Raw genomic sequence first — 18,688 nt, 5'->3', positions numbered from 1 at the left:
GCAGTGAAACCTACCACTGTAGCCTGGGAGAAAAGCCCATTTTACAGCTGGGAAGGTTGAGGTCCCAGTGCCACACACCAGAGAGGACCACCCCGGCCCAAAGAACCAGCACCGCGGCCTGGCCTGGCCAGTGTTTGACCTTTATTAAGAGGGGAGGAGGGGAGGAGGGCCCACCAGGGTGCCCACTCCCTCTTTGTGACCCCCCCATCAGGAGTTAAGGCTCCAAGCAGCAAGTGACAGAGGAGGGGGCCTGGCTCCAGCAGCCGGGGCCCGGCAGTGGGCCCCCAAAAACCACCGCGGCTGGGTGAGTGCCTGGGGGCCTAGGTGAGGCTGGTGTTGGAGCTGCTGGTAGCACTGCCTCGCTTTTGCAGGCAGCGCACGGAGCTGGGGACCTGCAGGCCTGTCGTCACATGGAAGCTGCCACACCATACCTGAGGGACAGCGGGGGAGGCGGGAGGGGCTCAGCTTCGAACCCCGGCACACCCAGCACCACCCTCTCCTACCCCTGGACTGCGGAGGGCAGCTCACCGTGAAAGCAGGCAGAAGCGGCTGTGTGAACTTGGCCTTGAAGGTGTGAAGCACTTGCTTGGTGCGGGCGTTGTAGAAGGACAGGAGGCCTGGGGGAGGCAGAGGGACAGTAGGGCCAGTCAGAAGTGGGATGGGACAGAGGGCGGGGACTCAGGCAGGGGCAGCCAGAGATGGCAGCTGGGGCTTGGGGTCACCTTGGTGGAAGTCACAGTGCACACCCAGGCAGTCGGGCACAGGGGCGTCCAGCACCTTGACCTTGTTGGCGTGCTTGGCCGTGAAGCTGACCTGCAGCCAGTTGTTCACGTGCAGGCACCAGGAGGCGGCCGTCTTGCCCAGCTGCTCGAAGCGGCCCAGGCTGCGGTAGGCCACGCCCACGCCAAATGCTTTGCTGTCGGGCTCATAGCGTACCTCCCAGTAATGCTCCCCACCGTCGATCAGCGTGTCCCCTGGGGTGCAGGGCAGGGGCGGGGACAGGGTAGAACTCAGCCACAGATACCATTCCACAAAGGGCTAGCCCCACAGGCGCTCCCCACACCACAGCTGCTCCCTCCAGATACTCCTCAGGTTGCTAGCTGTACCTCCAGGTACCCCTCAAGCCCTGGCTGTTCCCTGCAGATACTCATGAAGTTCTCAGCTGTTACCCCCAGACACTCCCTGGCCCCAGCTGTTACCCCCAGACACTCCCTGGCCCCAGCTGTTACCCCCAGACACTCCCTGGCCCCAGCTGTTACCCCCAGACACTCCCTGGCCCCAGCTGTTACCCCCAGACACTCCCTGGCCTCAGCTGTTACCCCCAGACACTCCCTGGCTCCAGCTGTTACCCCCAGACACTCCCTGGCCCCAGCTGTTACCCCCAGACACTCCCTGGCTCCAGCTGTTACCCCCAGACACTCCCTGGCCTCAGCTGTTACCCCCAGACACTCCCTGGGCTCCAGCTGTTACCCCCAGACACTCCTTGGGATTGCAGCTATTTCCCCCCAGATAATCCCTGAGAGTCCCAGCTATTCCCTCCAGATACTCCTTGGACTCCAGCTATCCCCCCCAGAGACTCCTTGGGGACCCAGCTATCCCACCCCCAAGACTCCTTGGGGACCTAGCTATCCCCCCCATATACTCCTTGGGGACCCAGCTAACCCCCCCCCCAGAGACTCCTTGGGGACCCAGCTATCCTCCCAGAGACTCCTTGGGGACCCAGCTATCCCCCCATATACTCCTTGGGGACCCAGCTATCCCCCCATATACTCCTTGGGGACCCAGCTATCCCCCCAGAGACTCCTTGGGGACCCAGCTATCCCCCCATATACTCCTTGGGGACCCAGCTATCCTCCCAGAGACTCCTTGGGGACCCAGCTATCCCCCCATATACTCCTTGGGGACCCAGCTATCCCCCCAGAGACTCCTTGGGGACCCAGCTATCCCCCCCATATACTCCTTGGGGACCCAGCTATCCCCCCATATACTCCTTGGGGACCCAACTATCCCCCCAGAGACTCCTTGGGGACCCAGCTATTCCCTCCAGACACCCCACTGCCCCTACTACTCCCTCCTGATACCCTCAGGCCCCAGTTATTCCCCCCAGATATTCTTTGGGATCCCAGCTATTATTCCCAGACATCCCTGAGAGTCCCAGCTATTCCCCTAATACTCCTCAAGCCCAGCTATACCTCTAGATACTCCTCAGGTTCCAGCTGTTCCCTCCAGATACTCCTTGGGCTCCAGCTATTCCTCCCAGATACTCCTTGGGGACCCAGCTACTCCCAAGGAGTCTTGGGATCCCAGCTATCCTCCCACCAGATACTCCTTGGGGACCCAACTATTCCCCCAAGATACTCCTTGAGGACCCAGCTATTCCCCCTAGATACTCCTTGGGGACCCAGCTATTCCCCCAAGATACTCCTTGAGGACCCAGCTATTCCCCCTAGATACTCCTTGGGGACCCAGCTATTCCCCCAAGATACTCCTTGAGGACCCAGCTATTCCCCCGATACTCCTTGAGGACGCAGCTATTCCCCCTAGATACTCCTTGGGGACCCAGCTATTCCCCCAGATACTCCTGAGGGCCCCAGCTATTCCCCCCAGATACTCCTCTGACCCCAGCTATTTCTCTCAGATATTCCTTGGCATCCCAGCTATTCCCTCTACATGCTCCTTGAGGACCCAGATGTTCCCCCAGATACTCCTGAGGCTCCAGCTATTCCTCACAGATACTCCTCGGTCCCAGCTATTTCCCCCCAGATACTCTTCAAGGTCCCAGCTATTCCCCTCCAGATGCTCCTCAGGCTGCAGCTGTTCCCTCCAGATGCTCCTCAGGCTCCAGCTGTTCCCTCCAGATACTCCCTGAGTCCCAGGTATTCCCCCCAGATACTCCTTGGGCTCCAGGTATTCCCTAGGCTTTATCAACGTCCTCTAGAGATTTAGTAAGCCCAGAAACTCCCAAGCCTCAGTGACTCCTTTCAGATTCTCTACAAGCCCAAGCTGCTCCTCCCAGACTCTTCCAGGCCATACAAACTTCCTTCATTTCCTCCCCATGTCCAAATACCTCTCGGTTCTTCCCAGAAACTAGATCCTCCTCAAACCCTTGCTCTTGGAAAACTCCTCATGTTCCTGCAGGCCCCAAGTCCTCCTGGAGTGCAGAATCCCCTAGTTCCCGGTGCTGGCAGAGTCTAGAAGCTCCCTCTGGCTCCTGGACTCAAGTCCAGATACTCCCAGGACTCAAGACTCTCTCCTCTTGTTCTCTGAATCCAGATTCTATCCAGACCTCAACTCCACACAGGAGGCAGATGTTCCCCCAAGGCATTCCCCAAGCCAGACACTCTCCAGGCCTCAGTGCGCCCTGGAACTCAGGTGTTCCTCAAGCCTCCGTCACACTCTCTGGGAACCCTCTGGATTTGGATACCCCTTGGCTTCAGCTCTGCACACAGTCCAGGTTCTCTCTAGAGCCGAGATCTTGCCTTCTCAGCTACTCCTTCTCCCAATGCAGCTATTCCATGAGCTTCAGCTTCTCCTCACACTCTTCCCCTCCCAGATCACAGCTGATCTCTGCATCATATCTCAGCTCCTTTCCAGATACAAGATGAACCCCCACATACATGTCTTCTCCAGGTCTGCTCCTCCCTGATCTCAGCCACTCCCCAAACCACACATTATCTAGGCCCTTTTGCAAGGATGAACTGTCTCTCTCCCGCTAATTTCTGCAACTCCAAAGACAACTCCTTATATCTTCTGCTTCCTCCCTAAAGCAAACGCTCACCGATCCCAGGTGCTCCCAAGATCATCTAGATCCTGAGAGAACCATAGCTTCCCCTCAGGACCCCAGCTACTCCCTGACTTCCTTCTCCCTGGGTGCTCTGACCACAATGACTTCCTCATACCTTAGCCTCTTTCTCCAGCTCTATTCTGAACAGTAGCAATTTCCCTAAACTCCAGTTCCTCCACTAACTTCAGCTTCTTCTTCATAGGATGTGATCATTCCTGTGCTGCTATCAACTTCTCCTTAGACAACTCTCTCTGGCTCCTCCACATAAAACTCAGACAATCCTCCAAAACTCCCGCCTGGCTTCAGCTCCCCCATAGGCAACCATTCTTTCCAGCTACTCCCCAAGTCCCAGCTACTCCCCAAATCCCAGCTACTCCCCAAGTCCCAGATACTCCATAGGCTCCAGAAAATTGCCCTCAAGCTCCTGCCGAGGCACTGTCTGGTCCAGAGTCTCTTTCCTTCACTCCATAAATTCCGGCTCTCCCCAGCAATCCCTCATCCCCAAATATTTCCATTTGGCAGTGCCGGAACATGTTATTCCGGGAGCAACTTTGCTGATGGCCACCTGTTTCCACAGCCAAAGGCAAAGGTTCTCCCTCAATCTACCATTAGGCCCCTGTCTCAAACTCCCCTATCCCCTTTCTTCTCCCGCTCCTTACCCAGCACTGTGTAGGATTCGGCGGTGAAGCGGTCCCGTCCCCCACGACCTGAGGGCATCCTCTTGGGAGATGGAGTACCTCTGTGGAGGGCAGGGAGTAAGCAGGCCCAGTTCAACACTCATCTCCCAGGGTAAGGCTTCCCTAGTCCACCCCAGCCACTATGGGTGTTGGGTCCATTTCCGGCAGTATTTAGCTCTTTCTATATACTGAGTGCCTCATGTTCATGCCAGAACATGTCATCTGGGAAACTCCTATTCAACCATCAAAACCCCACTCAAAACCTCCTCTCCCCTCATTCCCTCTCTAGGTTCCCCCAGCCCCAGGTCCCCCCTCCACCCCAGCTCTGACCACACTGGGCTCTGTGTCCATGTCCAGCTTGATCTCTTCCACCAGAGACTTAGGGAGGGGAGGGGGCAGGCTACCTGGCTGGGGAGTTGACAGGAGACGCGGTCCGCCCCTTGCCATCTTTCTCACGAGCCTTGATATCCTGCACCTTCCCGCCCATAGCGTCCCACTCCACGGAGAGATCATCCACCCGCAGGTTCTGGTGGGATGTGGACGCATCCAGGCGGAACATGAACGCTGGGGCCGGGCAGACATGGGAGTCACAGAGATGGGGAAACCCAGAGAGACACAGAGAGACAGAGAGAGACAGACAGTGACCAAGACAGACCAAGACAGGGAAAGAGAACCAAAGAGCCAAGGAGACAGGGTCCAAGACGGAGACAGACAGACCGATGAAGGCTCAGAGAGAGACAGATATAGAGACAGACAAGCCAAAGGACAACAGAGAGACAAGATGGCAAAAGGTGGAAGGGACAGAACATGGAGCCAGAGGCGCGAAGGCCGAGGGTTGTTGCCCAAAGGTCTCCCAGGTCTGGAGGCATTTTTGTTTTTAAGACGGGGTTTCACTATGTTGGTCAGGCTGGTCTTGAACTCCGGACCTCAGGTGATCCGCCCGTCTTGGCCTCCAAAGTGCTTGGATTACAGGCGTGAGCCACCACGCCCGGCCAGGTATGGAGGCATTTACAAGCCAATTGCACTACACTGTGCTTCCATGGAGGACTAATCCCAAGAAAGGGGTGGAGATATAGCATGAGAGAGTTAGGCTAGACTTCAGAGGGACTTCCTACCAGGGCACGCGAAGGTGTCAGTGTGGCACGCTGTGGGATTGGTCTTCACTACTAAAATCTTATCCCTAGCTCTACAGAGGACTTAGCTATTTTTTGGTAGAGAGAGTAAACATAGCTATATATAAAAACCATCAAGGTATACAGGGTAAACCTCAGAAGCAAAGGACAAAATCAGGATGACAGTAGACACTCAGGCTAAGGAAGCCACTGTGGATGGGGCTTTGAGCTTTCTGGCAGCCAGGGCAACAAGGCCATAGAGCTCTGCTTCGAGGATTCTCATGGTCTCTGGGGGTCCTGGGAGGAAGGGGCCATGGACTCAGGGGCAGGGCGAGGGCGGAAGCCAGTCACCTGGGGTCTCCAGGGTCACCGGCTCGGAGAACTCCCCTGCAACTGCCTTGTTACAGGCCTTCACGCGGAAATTCATGTATTTCATGTCAAACTTGAGACCTAGGAGGCAAGAGAGGGATTTCAACACTTGTGTTTCTCCGAGACTCTGAGGAATGGGTTGCAGCTGCCATGACCCACAGTGATTCCTGACGCCTTTCTAAGAAGCACCTTACAAATAACTTATCCCTGACAAACCATCCTTGCCCTCCTCTCCCAGAGGGGCTATGAATTGCTTGACTCCGCCTCCAACTTCAGACAGGCTAATCAGGATGCTTTAAAACCCAGTTACTGCCGGGCGCGGTGACTCACGCCTGTAATCCCAGCACTTTGGGAGGCCGAGGCGGGTGGATCATGAGGTCAAGAGATGGAGACCATCCTGGTCAACGTGGTGAAACCCCGTCTCTACTAAAAATACAAAAAATTAGCTGGGCATGGTGGCGCACGCCTGTAATCCCAGCTGCTCGGGAGGCTGAGGCAGGAGAATCGCTAAAATCTGGGAAGCAGAAGTGGCAGCGAGCCAAGATTGTGCCACTGTACTCCAGCCTGGGTGACAGAACGAGATTCTGTCTCAAAAAAAAAGAAGCAGGGAAAGAAAGAAAAAAACAACCCCAACCCTCCTGTCTTTCCAAGCAATCCACAAAACAGTAAGTGGACTGCAAGTGACCACGTAGGTGGCTATTTCGTCATCTCCTCACTCCTGCACACCTTTCGATGAATCCAGCTTTCTGCCCTGAGTTCACTCACTAGGAAGCCTATGAAAGGCAGGGAGCCATGGTTGTAAAGCATGGCATCTGGGAGCCTCCTGGTGACAGAAGAGATCTGTGCTTTGGTGGTGTTGCTGGTGACGTGAATTTACACATGGGAGAAAACCGTGTGGAATTATACATGCACACTCGAATGAGCATGTGTAAAACTGGTAAAATGTGGCCGGGTATGGTGGCTCATTCTTGCAATCCCAGCACTTTGGGTGGCTGAGGCAGGCGGATCACCTGAGGTTGGGAGTTCGAGACCAGCCTGGTCAACATGGAGAAACCCCGTCTCTACTAAACATACAAAAATTAGCCAGGCATAGTGGCATGCGCCTGTAGTCCCAGCTACTTGGGAAGCTGAGACAGGAGAATTGCTTGAACCTGGGAGGTGGAGGTTGCAGTTAGCCGAGATCACGCCACTGCACTCCAGCCTGGGCAACAAAGTGAGACTCCGTCTCAAAAAAAAAATTGCTGGCTGGACGATGGCTCACACCTGTAATCCCAGCACTTCGGGAGGCCAAAGCAGGTGGATCATTTGAGGTCAGGAGTTTGAGAGCAACCCAGCCAAAATGGCAAAACCCCGGGAGGTGGCGGCTGCAGTGAGCCGAGATCGTGCCACTGCACTCCAGCCTGGGCGACAGAGCAAGACTCTGTCTCAAAAAAAAAAAAAAAAAAAAAAAAAAAAAACTGGCTGGGTGTGGTGGCTCATGCCTGTAATCCTAGCACTCTGGGAGACCAAGGCAGGCAGATCACAAGGTCAGGAGTTCGAGACCATCCTGGTCAACATGGTGAAACCCCGTCTCTACTAAAATACAAAAAATTATCTAGGCATGCGGCGCGTGCCTGTAGTCCCAGCTACTCAGGAGGCTGAGGCAGGAGAATCGCTTGAACCCAGGAGGCTGAAGTTACAGTGAGCTGAGGTCGTGCCACTGTACTCCAGCCTTGGCAACAGAATGAGACTGTCTCAAAAATAAAAAGTGGGGGGCGGGGGGTAAAATGTGAGTCCACTGCACCCAAGTCCGTTTCCGGTTTTCACGCTGACTACTCGGGTCCTCGCAGCAGTTGGTTTTCATTGTTTTGGCAATTTCCTGTGACTCTATCATTATTTCAAAATACGAAGTTACAAGAAAACAAAAACGAACCTGCAGGAGCCTTGGAGAGGTTTGAGGTATCCTATTTAAAACAAATAAAACGGGGGTGTGTTTGTTTTGATTCTCAAGCAAAGAACAAGCCAGTAGCTGTCTGCAGGCTCCCCCGCGGCTGGTGACTTTTCCCTGCAATTAGCATTATTAGTAACCATGTATGCAAATCACCGATAACTAGCCGGCTGATTACAGCCCCATAGCAGCGAGGGAATAGTGACAGTTACCCTATCAGCCAGCCTCTCCCCGCCTCAGGCTGGGGTACAATGACTCGGTCTCTGCTCACTGCAACCTCCACTTCCTGGGTTCAAGCAATTCTCACTCCTCAGCCTCCGGAGTAGCTGGGACTACAGGTATCTGCCACCACACCCAGCTAATTTTTTTTGTATTTTTAGTAGAGACAGGGTCTCACTATGTTGCCCGGGCTGGTCTCGAACTCTTGACCTCAAATGATCCACCCACCTCAGCCTCCCAAAGTGCTGGGATGACAGGCGTGAGCCCCCGCTTCCGGCCAGGATGGCTTTTTAATCTCATGAGGCTCTCCTCCTTCAGAACCTACCTCCACCAGCTGGGGGGGTTCCCTGGGGTTTTCTCCTTTCTCTCTCTCTGTCTTTTAGAGACAGGGTCTCATCCTGTAGCTCAGGCTGGAGTGCGGTGGTATAGTCATGGCTCACTGCAGCCTCCAACTCCTGGGCTCAAACGATCCTCCCACTTGAGCCTCCCTTGGTAGCTGGGACCACCATGCTCAGTAACTTTACTGAATGTTTTTGTAGAGACGGACTCTTTGTTACCCAGGCTGTTCTCCACCTCCAGGCCTCAGGCAATCCTCTTGCCTCAGCCTCCCAAAGTGCTGTATTAGAGGCATGAGCCACCATGCCTGGCCGGATTTCCATTTCTCATAACTGCCAAGGAGGACCCCATATACTTGGAGGGTGAATCCGGAACGCCGACTCCAGGAGGGAGGAGATTACAGCTTTGTTTGCTGATCCAAGGACAGTGTCCAGCTATTTGGGAGGCTGAGGCAGGACTGCCTCAGACCAGAAGTTGGAGACCGGCCTAGGGCACTGGCGAGACCCCATGTCTAAAAAATACAGGGCGTGGCATTCTCAGGCCTCTGCCTTCCCAGGAGGATTTCAGACCCCTGGCCGCCCATTTATTATTGTTACTGTTATTATTATTTTGAGATGGAGTCTCGCTCTTGTTGCCCAGGCTGGAGTGCAATGGTGCTATCTCAGCTCACTGCAACCTCCACCTCCCGAGTTAAGCGATTCTCCCGCCTCATCCTCCTGAGTAGCTGAGGTTACAGGTGCCCGATACCATGCCCTGCTAATTTTTGTAGAGACGGGTTTTCACCACGTTGGCCAGGCTGGTCTTGAACTACTGACGTCAAGTGATCATCCGCCTGCCTCAGCCTCCCAAAATGTTGGAATTACAGGCATGAGCCATCGAGCCCGGCCACTGTCTGATACAGGGATCGTCCCCAAGACCCCCGACGACTGATGGCGAGATGGGAGCCTGGAAGGGGGTGCTGTTCACAGCTGGATGGAGCTGGTGCACGCTGCCCTTACCTGTCAGGGTGTACTCTGTCTGCCGGATGCCCTCGATGACCATCCAGGGCTGGTCCTCCTTGAGGCGGGGCGGGCCCTCGAAGTTGGTCCGCCGGTATTCCAGCACGTAGTGGTCGATCTTGCTGTCCTCCTCCGGCATGCGCCACACCAAGGTCACACAGTTGTCCGCCACCAGGGACTCGGCCAGGTCAATCACAGGCGCACTGGGCACTGCCCAGGACGGAAGGGAGAGGGGGGTCAGGGTTCTGTGCCCTGTGCCAGGGGCAGGGGCTTGCTGCAGCCCCGCCCAATTGTCCACATGATGGACAATTTTGGGGGCATGGCCACAGTGGGGTTCCACACTTGGCGTTGGAGACTTTTTTTTTCATTTGAGATGGAGTCTTGCTCTTGTCACTGGAGTGTAGTGTCGTGATCTTGGCTCACTGCAACCTCTGCCTCCTGGGCTCAAGCGCTTCTCCTGCCTCAGTCTCCCGAGTAGCTGGGATTACAGGCGTGCACCACCAAGTCTGGCTAATTTTGTATTTTTAGCAGAGATGGGGATTCACCATATTGGCCAGGGTGGTCTCAAACTCCTGACCTCAGGTGATCTGCCCTCCTCAGCCTCCAAAAGTGCTGGTATTACAGGTGTGAGCCATTGTGCCCGGCCATGGAGACCCTTGAAGTTTCCAACAAGGGGTAGGGGGAGGGCTGAGCTTTCTCAGACTTCATCATTTAGAGGCAGAATTATTCCAAATTCTCTACCAATGAGGGATGTGGCTTTCTCTGGGGCTGCATCATAGACCGTGTGGGTTTTCAGCCCATTTCTCCCCAGGGGAGCGGCCTTCTCAGGGCTCCACCCCTGAGCACAGGATTTTCCCAGAAGCTACCATGTAGTGGGCGGGCCCTTCTCATGGCTCTATCCAGAGGCAAGGTCTCCTGAGGACTCCACTCCCCCAGGACACAGTACTCTCAGGGCTCCACCCCTGAGACAGGGTTTTCCTAGGATGCCACTACCCAATAGGTGGGGTCTCCTCATGGCTCCACCCAGGGGTGGGGCTTCATGAGGACTCCACTCCCCCATAGGACAAGGTATTCTCAGGGCTCCACCCCTAGGGACAGGTGTATTTTCCCACGTGGCAGTGTTGGGGGCGGTTCTCATAGCTCCACCCAGGGGCGGGGCTTGATGAGGACTCCACCCACATCAGGCGTGCCATTCTCCGGCCCCACCTCCCTCAGGCAGAATCCAGACACCTGGCCATCCACCTTACTCCAGGTCCTGTTTCTGGGCCTCCTAGCCTCCCGGGCCATTACCCCAAAGTCCTGGCCCTCCAGTGCATGCCCCTCTCACCAGGCAGGAACTTGAGAGCCTGTAGCATCTGCCGCTCCTGCGCGAAGTCCACCATGAGGTGACTCATGTTATCACTGACCTTCGCTTTCAATGACAGCCGAAAGGCAGGGGCCATGGTCACTCTGTGGGGAAGGAGGTGGCAAATGTTGTTGGGGGGACCAGGCCGGATCATCTGTGGTATAGGGAGGCCCCTCCCTGGGTACCTGTCCAGGGCTCTGGACTGAGACACCTTTGCCAGGCAGCCCCTGTCTTCACACCAGGGGCAGGGCAGTGGGTGGGGGCCAGACCCCAGCCCCTGTCTTCACACCAGGGGCAGGGCAGTGGGTGGGAGCCAGACCCCAGCCCCTGTCTTCACACCAGGGGCAGGGCAGTGGGTGGGGGCCAGACCCCAGCCCCTGTCTTCACACCAGGGGCAGGGCAGTGGGTGGGGGCCAGACCCCACCCCAGCCCCTGTCTTCACACCAGGGGCAGGGCAGTGGGTGGGGGCCAGACCCCACCCCAGCCCCTGTCTTCACACCAGGGGCAGGGCAGTGGGTGGAAGCCAGACCCCAGCCCCTGTCTTTACACCAGGGGCAGGGCAGTGGGTGGGGGCCAGACCCCAGCCCCTGTCTTCACACCAGGGGCAGGGCAGTGGGTGGGGGCCAGACCCCACCCCAGTCCCTGTCTTCACACCAAGGGCAGGGCAGTGGGTGGAAGCCAGACCCCAGCCCCTGTCTTCACACCAGGGGCAGGGCAGTGGGTGGGGGCCAGACCCCACCCCAGTCCCTGTCTTCACACCAGGGGCAGGGCAGTGGGTGGAAGCCAGACCCCAGCCCCTGTCTTCACACCAGGGGCAGGGCAGTGGGTGGGGGCCAGACCCCACCCCAGTCCCTGTCTTCACACCAGGGGCAGGGCAGTGGGTGGGGGCCAGACCCCAGCCCCTGTCTTCACACCAGGGGCAGGGCAGTGGGTGGGGGCCAGACCCCACCCCAGCCCCTGTCTTCACACCAGGGGCAGGGCAGTGGGTGGGGGCCAGACCCCACCCCAGCCCCTGTCTTCACACCAGGGGCAGGGCAGTGGGTGGAAGCCAGACCCCAGCCCCTGTCTTTACACCAGGGGCAGGGCAGTGGGTGGGGGCCAGACCCCAGCCCCTGTCTTCACACCAGGGGCAGGGCAGTGGGTGGGGGCCAGACCCCACCCCAGTCCCTGTCTTCACACCAGGGGCAGGGCAGTGGGTGGAAGCCAGACCCCAGCTTCTTACCCATCTTTGATTTGCTTGGCAGCCTAGAGAGAGGGACAGAACAACATTCAAAGATTTGTTTTTTGTTTTTTTTTGAGATAGCTTCTTGTTCTGTTGCCCAGGCTGGAGTGCAATGGCACGATCTCGGCTCACTGAAACCTCTAGCTCCCAGGTTGAAGTGATTCTCCTGCCTCAGCCTCCTGAGTAGCTCGGATTACAGGCGCACCAGCACACCCAGACAATTTTTTGTCTTTTTAGAGAGATGGGGTTTCAACTGGTCTCGAACTCCTGACCTCAGGTGATCCACCCACCTCGGCCTCCCAAAGTGCTGGGATTACAGGTTTGAGCCACTGCGCCCAGCTAATTTTTGTATTTTTAGTAGAGACGGGGTTTCACCACGTTGGTCGGGCTGGACTGGAACTCCTGACCTGAGGTGATCTGCCTGCCTCAGCCTCCCAAAGTGCTGGGATTACAGGCATGAGCCACCACGCCCAGCTCAATTTTTGTATTTTCAGTAGAGATGGGGTTTAACCATCTTGGCCAAGCTGGTCTTGAACTCCTGACCTTGTGATCCACCCGCCCCAGGCAGGCCCACTATTCTTTACCCGGCAGCATCAGATACGCTCACCTGAGGGAAGTCCTCAGTGTCCATGGCCTGCAGCGTCTGGTTGGCCGTCTCTAGGAGCTCCTCGGAGCTCTCCAGGGCCCGCGTGCAGGCAGCCAGCTGGTTCTGTGGACACCAGGCACACAAAGAGGGGACAAGTCACTCCACTGCCTCAGGCCCCCCAAGGGCTCTTCACCCGCTTCAGGGCCCAGGTTACCACGCACTTCTCTAAGTCCAGGTGGGAGATGGACGTTGGAGCCTCAAGGGCTCCATCAAATTGGGCCAAGCTCTTGGGAGCACAGAAGTAAACCCTGGAAATCCCTTCCGTAAACACTCACAAGAGGTTGGGTGTGGTGGTTCACGCCTGTAATTCCAGTACTTTGGGAGGCCAAGGCGGGAGGATCACCTGAGGTCAGGAGTTCAAGACTACCCTGGCCACCATGGTGAAACCCCATCTCTACTAAAAGTGGAAAAACTTAAGGCTGGGCATGGTGGCTCACACCTGTAATTCCAGCACTTTGGGAGGCCAAGGTGGGCGGATCACAAGGTCAGGAGTTTGAGACCAGCCTGGCCAACATGGTGAAACCCTGTCTCTACTAAAATTACAAAAAATCTGCCAGGCATGGTGGCGGCGGGTGCCTGTAATTCCAGCTACTCAGGAGGCTAAAGCAGGAGAATCACTTGAACCCGGGAGGCAGAGGTTGCAATGAGCTGATTGTGCCATTGCACTGCAGCCTCGGCGACAAGAGTGAAACTCCATCTCAAAAAAACAAACAAGACACACAAAAATTAGCTGGGCATGGTGGCGGGTGCTTGTAATCCCAGATACTCTGGAGGCTGAGGTAAGTATCACTTGAACCTGGGAGGAGAAGGTGGCAGTGAGCTGAGATTGCACCACTGCACTCCAGCCTGGGCAACAGAGCGAGAGTCCGTCTCAGAAAAACAAACAAAAGACTCGCATGGGCCAGGAACAGGGGCTCATGCCTGTAATTCCAGCACTTTGAGAGGCCAAGGCAGGAGGATTGCTTGAGCCCAGGAGTTCAAGACTAGTCTAGACAACATAGTGAAAACCAGTCTCCACCAAAAAATACAAAAATTAGCTGGGTGTGGTGGCCCGCTCCTGTAGTCCCAGCGACTTGGGAGGCTGAGGTGGGAGAATTGCTTGAGCCTGAAAGGCGGAGGCTGCAGTGAGCCATGATTGCACCACTGCATTCCAGTCTGGGTGACAGAGCGAGACTGTCTCAAAACACAAACAAACCAAAAACTCACATTCCCAGGCCACACCCAAGCTTCTGGGACAGGAATCTGCCATGTCAGGAGTCTCCCAGGAGGTCTGGATGCAGCCTGAGTGACCCCAGCTTGGAGACTGAGTCAGAGCCCATGGGAACCATGGAAGCTGTTTGAGTGGAGGTGACACCTTCAGATCTGGGGGACCAGTGGGAAGGAGGGAGAAACTGGAGGCACTGAGTGAAGACAGGAGGGTGAAGATCTGAGCCGGACATTGGGGCACCATGATGGAAAGGAGATTCAGAGACAGCACAGGTGGGCCAGGTGAAGTGGCTCATGCCCATAATCCCAGTACATTGGGAGGCTGAGACAAGAGGATCACCTGAAGTCAGTAGTTCAAGACCAGCCTGGACAACACAGTGAAACCCCATCTCTACTAAAAATATGAAAATTAGCCTAGCATGGTGGCAGGTTCCTGAATTGCAGCTACTGAGGAGGCTGAGGCAGGAGAATCGCTTGAACCCAAGAGGCGGAGGTTGCAGTGAACTGAGATCGTGCCACTGCACTTCAGCCTGGACGAGAGTGAGACCTCTGTCTCAAAAATAAAAAGAGAGAGCACAGGTGGATGGCAGGTTGATGAGTCCATGGACAGGGAGGGGCCAGGGGAGAGATCAGAAACTCAAGAGCACCCAGTTTGGGAGAAAGATGCCCAGGTCAGCTACGCTCTGTTGAGTGGGAAAGGTGGGGAGGGGAGGAGGATGCCCCCAACCCTCACCTGCAGCTCGTAGGTGCGGCTGGCACGGTCCTGTTTTATCTTCATAAGCATGCCTTCTTTCAGCTCCTCCAGGAGGGAGAAGAGGGACTGGAACTCCGCTTCGAGGTCCTCCTGCACCTTCGCCGAGTTCGCCTGGCTCGGAACAGCCAGGATTGGCCAAAGCCCGTGTTCAGAGGGGGAAACTGAGGCGTCCCACAGGTAGCAACAGCAATGGGCCAGTTCCTTCAGCTGCATCCTTCTGCCTCCCTCCCTCCACCCGCCGCCCCAGGACTCCCCCACCGCCTTCACCTCCACATTCAACAGCATCTGTTTCAAGGAGTAGATAAAGCTCTGAATTTCTTCATTCTTCACGGCCAGGGTTGTGATGATCTTCCTCAGGGCCTCCTGCACCACAGAAGTGTGGACACATACATGTGCACAGACGTACACCCACATGTTCACAAACACGTACACACGTGCGCACACACACGGCAGGCAGGTGAGCCCCGCAGCCTGACCAGGCTCTTCCCTGTAGGGTCAGCGGTCCCCTACAGGGATCCAGAGAGGAGATGTGGTGCTGCCACGCTTTCAAGCTTTTGCACCAGCGGTGAAGCTCTGGACTGATACAACTCACCTTTAGCAGCCGGGAGCCCAGGAGACAAAACAGGCTCAGAGAACCTCTCAGAGAACCCGGCCCCAAACCAGGCCTGCCTGAGCACAAAGGCTACAACCCGTTACCTGCATCCTGAAGGTGGGGCGCGAGGGGCTACCCTGGGGACAGAAAACCCCAGAGGAAAAGGATGCCTTTTGGAAAATGGGCTAACCTGGGGAAAGGGTTCTCGGTGGAAGGAAAAACCCTAGGGAAGTGGGATAGCCTGGGACAGAGGCTAGCCTCGCAGCAGGGGTGAGCCAGGGAAGGGGAACCCCTGAGGATGGGGCCTACCTGGGGGAGGATAAGCAAGAAAAAAGAAATTACCTGGGCAAAAAAGTGGAACCTGGGAGCCGGAGATGCGGGGCCCCAGGTAAGTGGGGAGGGGGCAGGGTGTCCTGGGGGCAGGGCAGGGGATTCTGGGAGGGAGGATCCTGCTCGGGGGCCCCTTGCTCTGACCCAGGCTCCCCACGGGCTCCTCTTCACAGGGGCAGGGTCGGTGGGGTTCGCACTGCGGAGCTGGCGTGGCGTCCTCCGGGGGTAGGGAGGGGGCTGGGACGCCCGGTCCGCGGCCGGGAGGGAGGGCGTGGGGGATGGGGGTCGGGGCTGGGACTTGGATACTGGGTGGGGTGGGGGGTGTAGAGGGCACGAATCTGGCCCCAAGCCAACATGGGGGGGGGGCTCCGTCCCAAATTGGAGTATGGGGCTAGATCCGGGCGGGGTCGCGACGAGGTGGGGCCTCGGCCGCAGAGCAGCTGGGGCGGAGGCGGGGGGGGGGGCGCGCGCTGCGGTAACACCTGGTCCCCTCCCCCGCCCCGACGCCCGGCCCCGCCCCGCCCCGTCCTACCCTCTGTTCTTCCATGGCTGCAGCCCAGGTCACCCCGGCCCGGCCCGCGGGCCCCGCGCACTCTGGGTCCCCAAGCTGCCTTTGCCGCGACCGGTAGCCAATGGCCCGCCGAGCCCTCGCCGCCGCCGCGCCCCCGGTTAGCGCTCCATCACCGCGCGCACTGCGCAGGCGCGGCCGGCGCGGCCGCCTGGGAAATGTAGTTTCGAGCTGGGCTCGCCCAGAGCACGCACGTCCAGCGCCTGGGGCTCACCGGGCGCTGTTGGCGGTAACAGGTAAGCTGGAGAGACCCCTGGATCAGAAGACAAGGGGGCTCGACCCTCGGCCCTGCCGTGGGACCTCAGAATCATCTCTAGAGATCCTGTGCCTCAGTTTCCCCACTTGTTCCCCCACACATGTTATTCGTTGCTACTCGAATTGTCTAGCCCGCCTTCTCGCGCCTTGCATTTGCTGAAAATCTAAGGCTTTTGCCCCAGAGAGTGTTCAGCCTCTAATGCCTTCTTTCCATTTGTCCCTATGTTACAACAACTCCTATACACCCCACAAAGCCCCAGGCTCCAACAGCTCCTCCAGAAGTCTTCATGCCAGCCCAGGCACGGAAGCCAAGAATGTCTACGTCCAGCTCTGGAAGGGCCTAGGGCCTAATTTGTCCAGGGTCCCTCAGCAGAGGGAGGGGGAATGGGTGGGGCTTCAGAGTGTTCTGGGGAGGGGAAGGAGTGGGCAGGGGAGGCTGGGAGGGTGTGTGTGTCTGCTGGGGAGGTGAGGCAAAGCGACCGCAGGACCCTCCCTGTGGTCAAGAGGAATGCTGTAGGCCTTCTCGGTGCCAGGGAGAAAGGAGGTCAGTCTGCAGCTGGGTCTGAGACGTTGAGGTCTGTGGGTTGTCACCTCCTCCCAGAAGGCACTACAGAATCTGGGGTAGGGGGGTGCAGGGCTGTGAGGAACTCCAGAGCCCATGAACCTCCTCCACGGGACCCCCAGGCTTCTCCCAGGCCATGTAATAGGACCCAGAATTATCAACAGATATCTATTTCTCTGAACTGCAAAGGAAGACTTTATTATTATTTTTGAGACAGAGTCTCACTCTGTCGCCCAGGCTGGAGTGCAGTGGTGCAATCTCCACTCACTGCAACCTCCACCTCCTGGGTTCAAGCGATTCTCGTGCCTCAGCCTCCTGGGTAGCTAGGATTACAGGCCCCTGCCACCACGCCCAGCTAATTTTTGTATTTTTGGTAGACACGGGGTTTCACCAAGTTGGTCAGGATGGTCTTGAACTCCTGACCTCATGATCATCCTGCCTCGGCCTCCCAAAGTGCTGGGATTACAGGCATGAGTCACTGCGCCCGGCTTTTTTTTTTTTTTCAGAGACAAGGACTCACTCTGTTGCCCAGGCTGGAGTGCAATGGCGCAATCATGGCTTACTACAGCCTCCAACTCCTGGGCTCCAGCGATCCTCCTGCCTCAGCCTCCCGAGTAGCTGGGACCACAGGCATGCACCACCACCCTGGGCTGTTTTTTGTTTGTTGTTTGAGACAGGGTCTCACTCTGCAGCCCAGGCTGGAGTACAGTGGCAGGATCTTGGCTCACTGTAATCTCTGCCTTCCCAGTTCAAGCAATTTTCCAGTCTCAACTCCCCTGACTAGCTGGGATTACAGGTGCCGGCCACTAGGCCCGGCTAATTTTTGTATTTTTAGTGGGGATGGGGTTTCACCATGTTGGCCAGGCTGCTCTCGAACTGACCTCAGGTGATCCACCCTCCTCAGCCTCCCAAAGTGCTGGGATTATAGGCATGAGCCACCGTGCCCAGCCTGTATCTTTTTTTTTTTTTTTTTAATGGAGATGGGGTCTCACTATGTTACCCAGGCTGGTCTCAAACTCCTGATCTCAAGTGATCCTCTTGCCTCAGCCTCCCAAAGTCCTGGGATTACAGGGATGAGCTGTAGTGCCCAACCATAAAAAAGACATTTTGGGAACAAAACAATTAAGGTAAGGATCCTGTCATTTGACTCACAGCTCAGGCTTATGCTGACTGACGCTCCCCCACAAAGTCACCTGCTCTCTCATTGTGTCTTCTTGTACCCAGATGTGTTTATGTAGAGCCTTCCAGAAAGATCACAGGGGTGCATTCCCGCCACTCACCTAAGTACACTGCCTGCCTGCCTTTCTTTCTTTCTTCTTTTCTCTCTCTCTCTCTCACTCTCTCTCACTCACACACACACACACACACACCAGTTGGAATGCAATGGCACAATCTCAGCTCTCTGCAACCTCCACCTTCCAGGTTCAATCCATTCTCCTTCCTCAGATTCCAGAGTAGCTGGGACTACAGGCACCCACCACCACACCCACCTAATTTTTGTATTTTTAGTAGAGACAGAGTTTCACCATGTTGGCCAAGCTGGTCTTGACCACCTGCCTCAGCTTCCCAAAGTGCTGGGATTACAGACCTGAGCCATGTTGCCCGGCCCTTACACTATCTTTCAGATAGAAAAAGCATTGGGGAAACTGAGGCACACAGTTGCAGGACGTGGAGCCCTCAGCAGCCTGGAACACTGGACGTCTGCTGTCTGTCTGGCCCTGGGTGTCACATCTGCCTCTGCAGCCGGAGGCAGAGATTGTGGCAGGAAGTCTGTGAACTGGGAGGG

At 56.5% G+C, this 18,688-nt stretch overlaps 1 protein-coding gene across 1 annotated transcript; it reads right to left on the bottom strand.

Annotated features, from left to right (window-relative positions):
• Positions 1 to 119: 119 nt before the first annotated feature.
• Positions 120 to 16,213, bottom strand: FSD1 (fibronectin type III and SPRY domain containing 1). The gene is made up of 13 exons (XM_035286828.3): positions 16,050 to 16,213; positions 14,863 to 14,958; positions 14,575 to 14,706; positions 12,597 to 12,698; positions 11,990 to 12,012; positions 10,750 to 10,871; positions 9,423 to 9,632; positions 5,925 to 6,023; positions 4,866 to 5,025; positions 4,444 to 4,523; positions 723 to 974; positions 529 to 617; positions 120 to 431 (listed from the first exon to the last, which is right to left on the bottom strand). Exons 1-13 carry the CDS (start codon positions 16,062 to 16,064, stop codon positions 321 to 323), a joined length of 1,491 nt encoding a protein of 496 aa, XP_035142719.1. The 5' UTR covers positions 16,065 to 16,213; the 3' UTR covers positions 120 to 320.
• Positions 16,214 to 18,688: the final 2,475 nt, after the last annotated feature.

This window comes from Callithrix jacchus, chromosome 22, assembly GCF_049354715.1.
Source record: "Callithrix jacchus isolate 240 chromosome 22, calJac240_pri, whole genome shotgun sequence".
NCBI lineage: Eukaryota > Metazoa > Chordata > Mammalia > Primates > Cebidae > Callithrix > Callithrix jacchus.
Note: the sequence above shows the minus strand (reverse complement) of the source record. Positions and strands in the feature narration are given on the sequence as shown.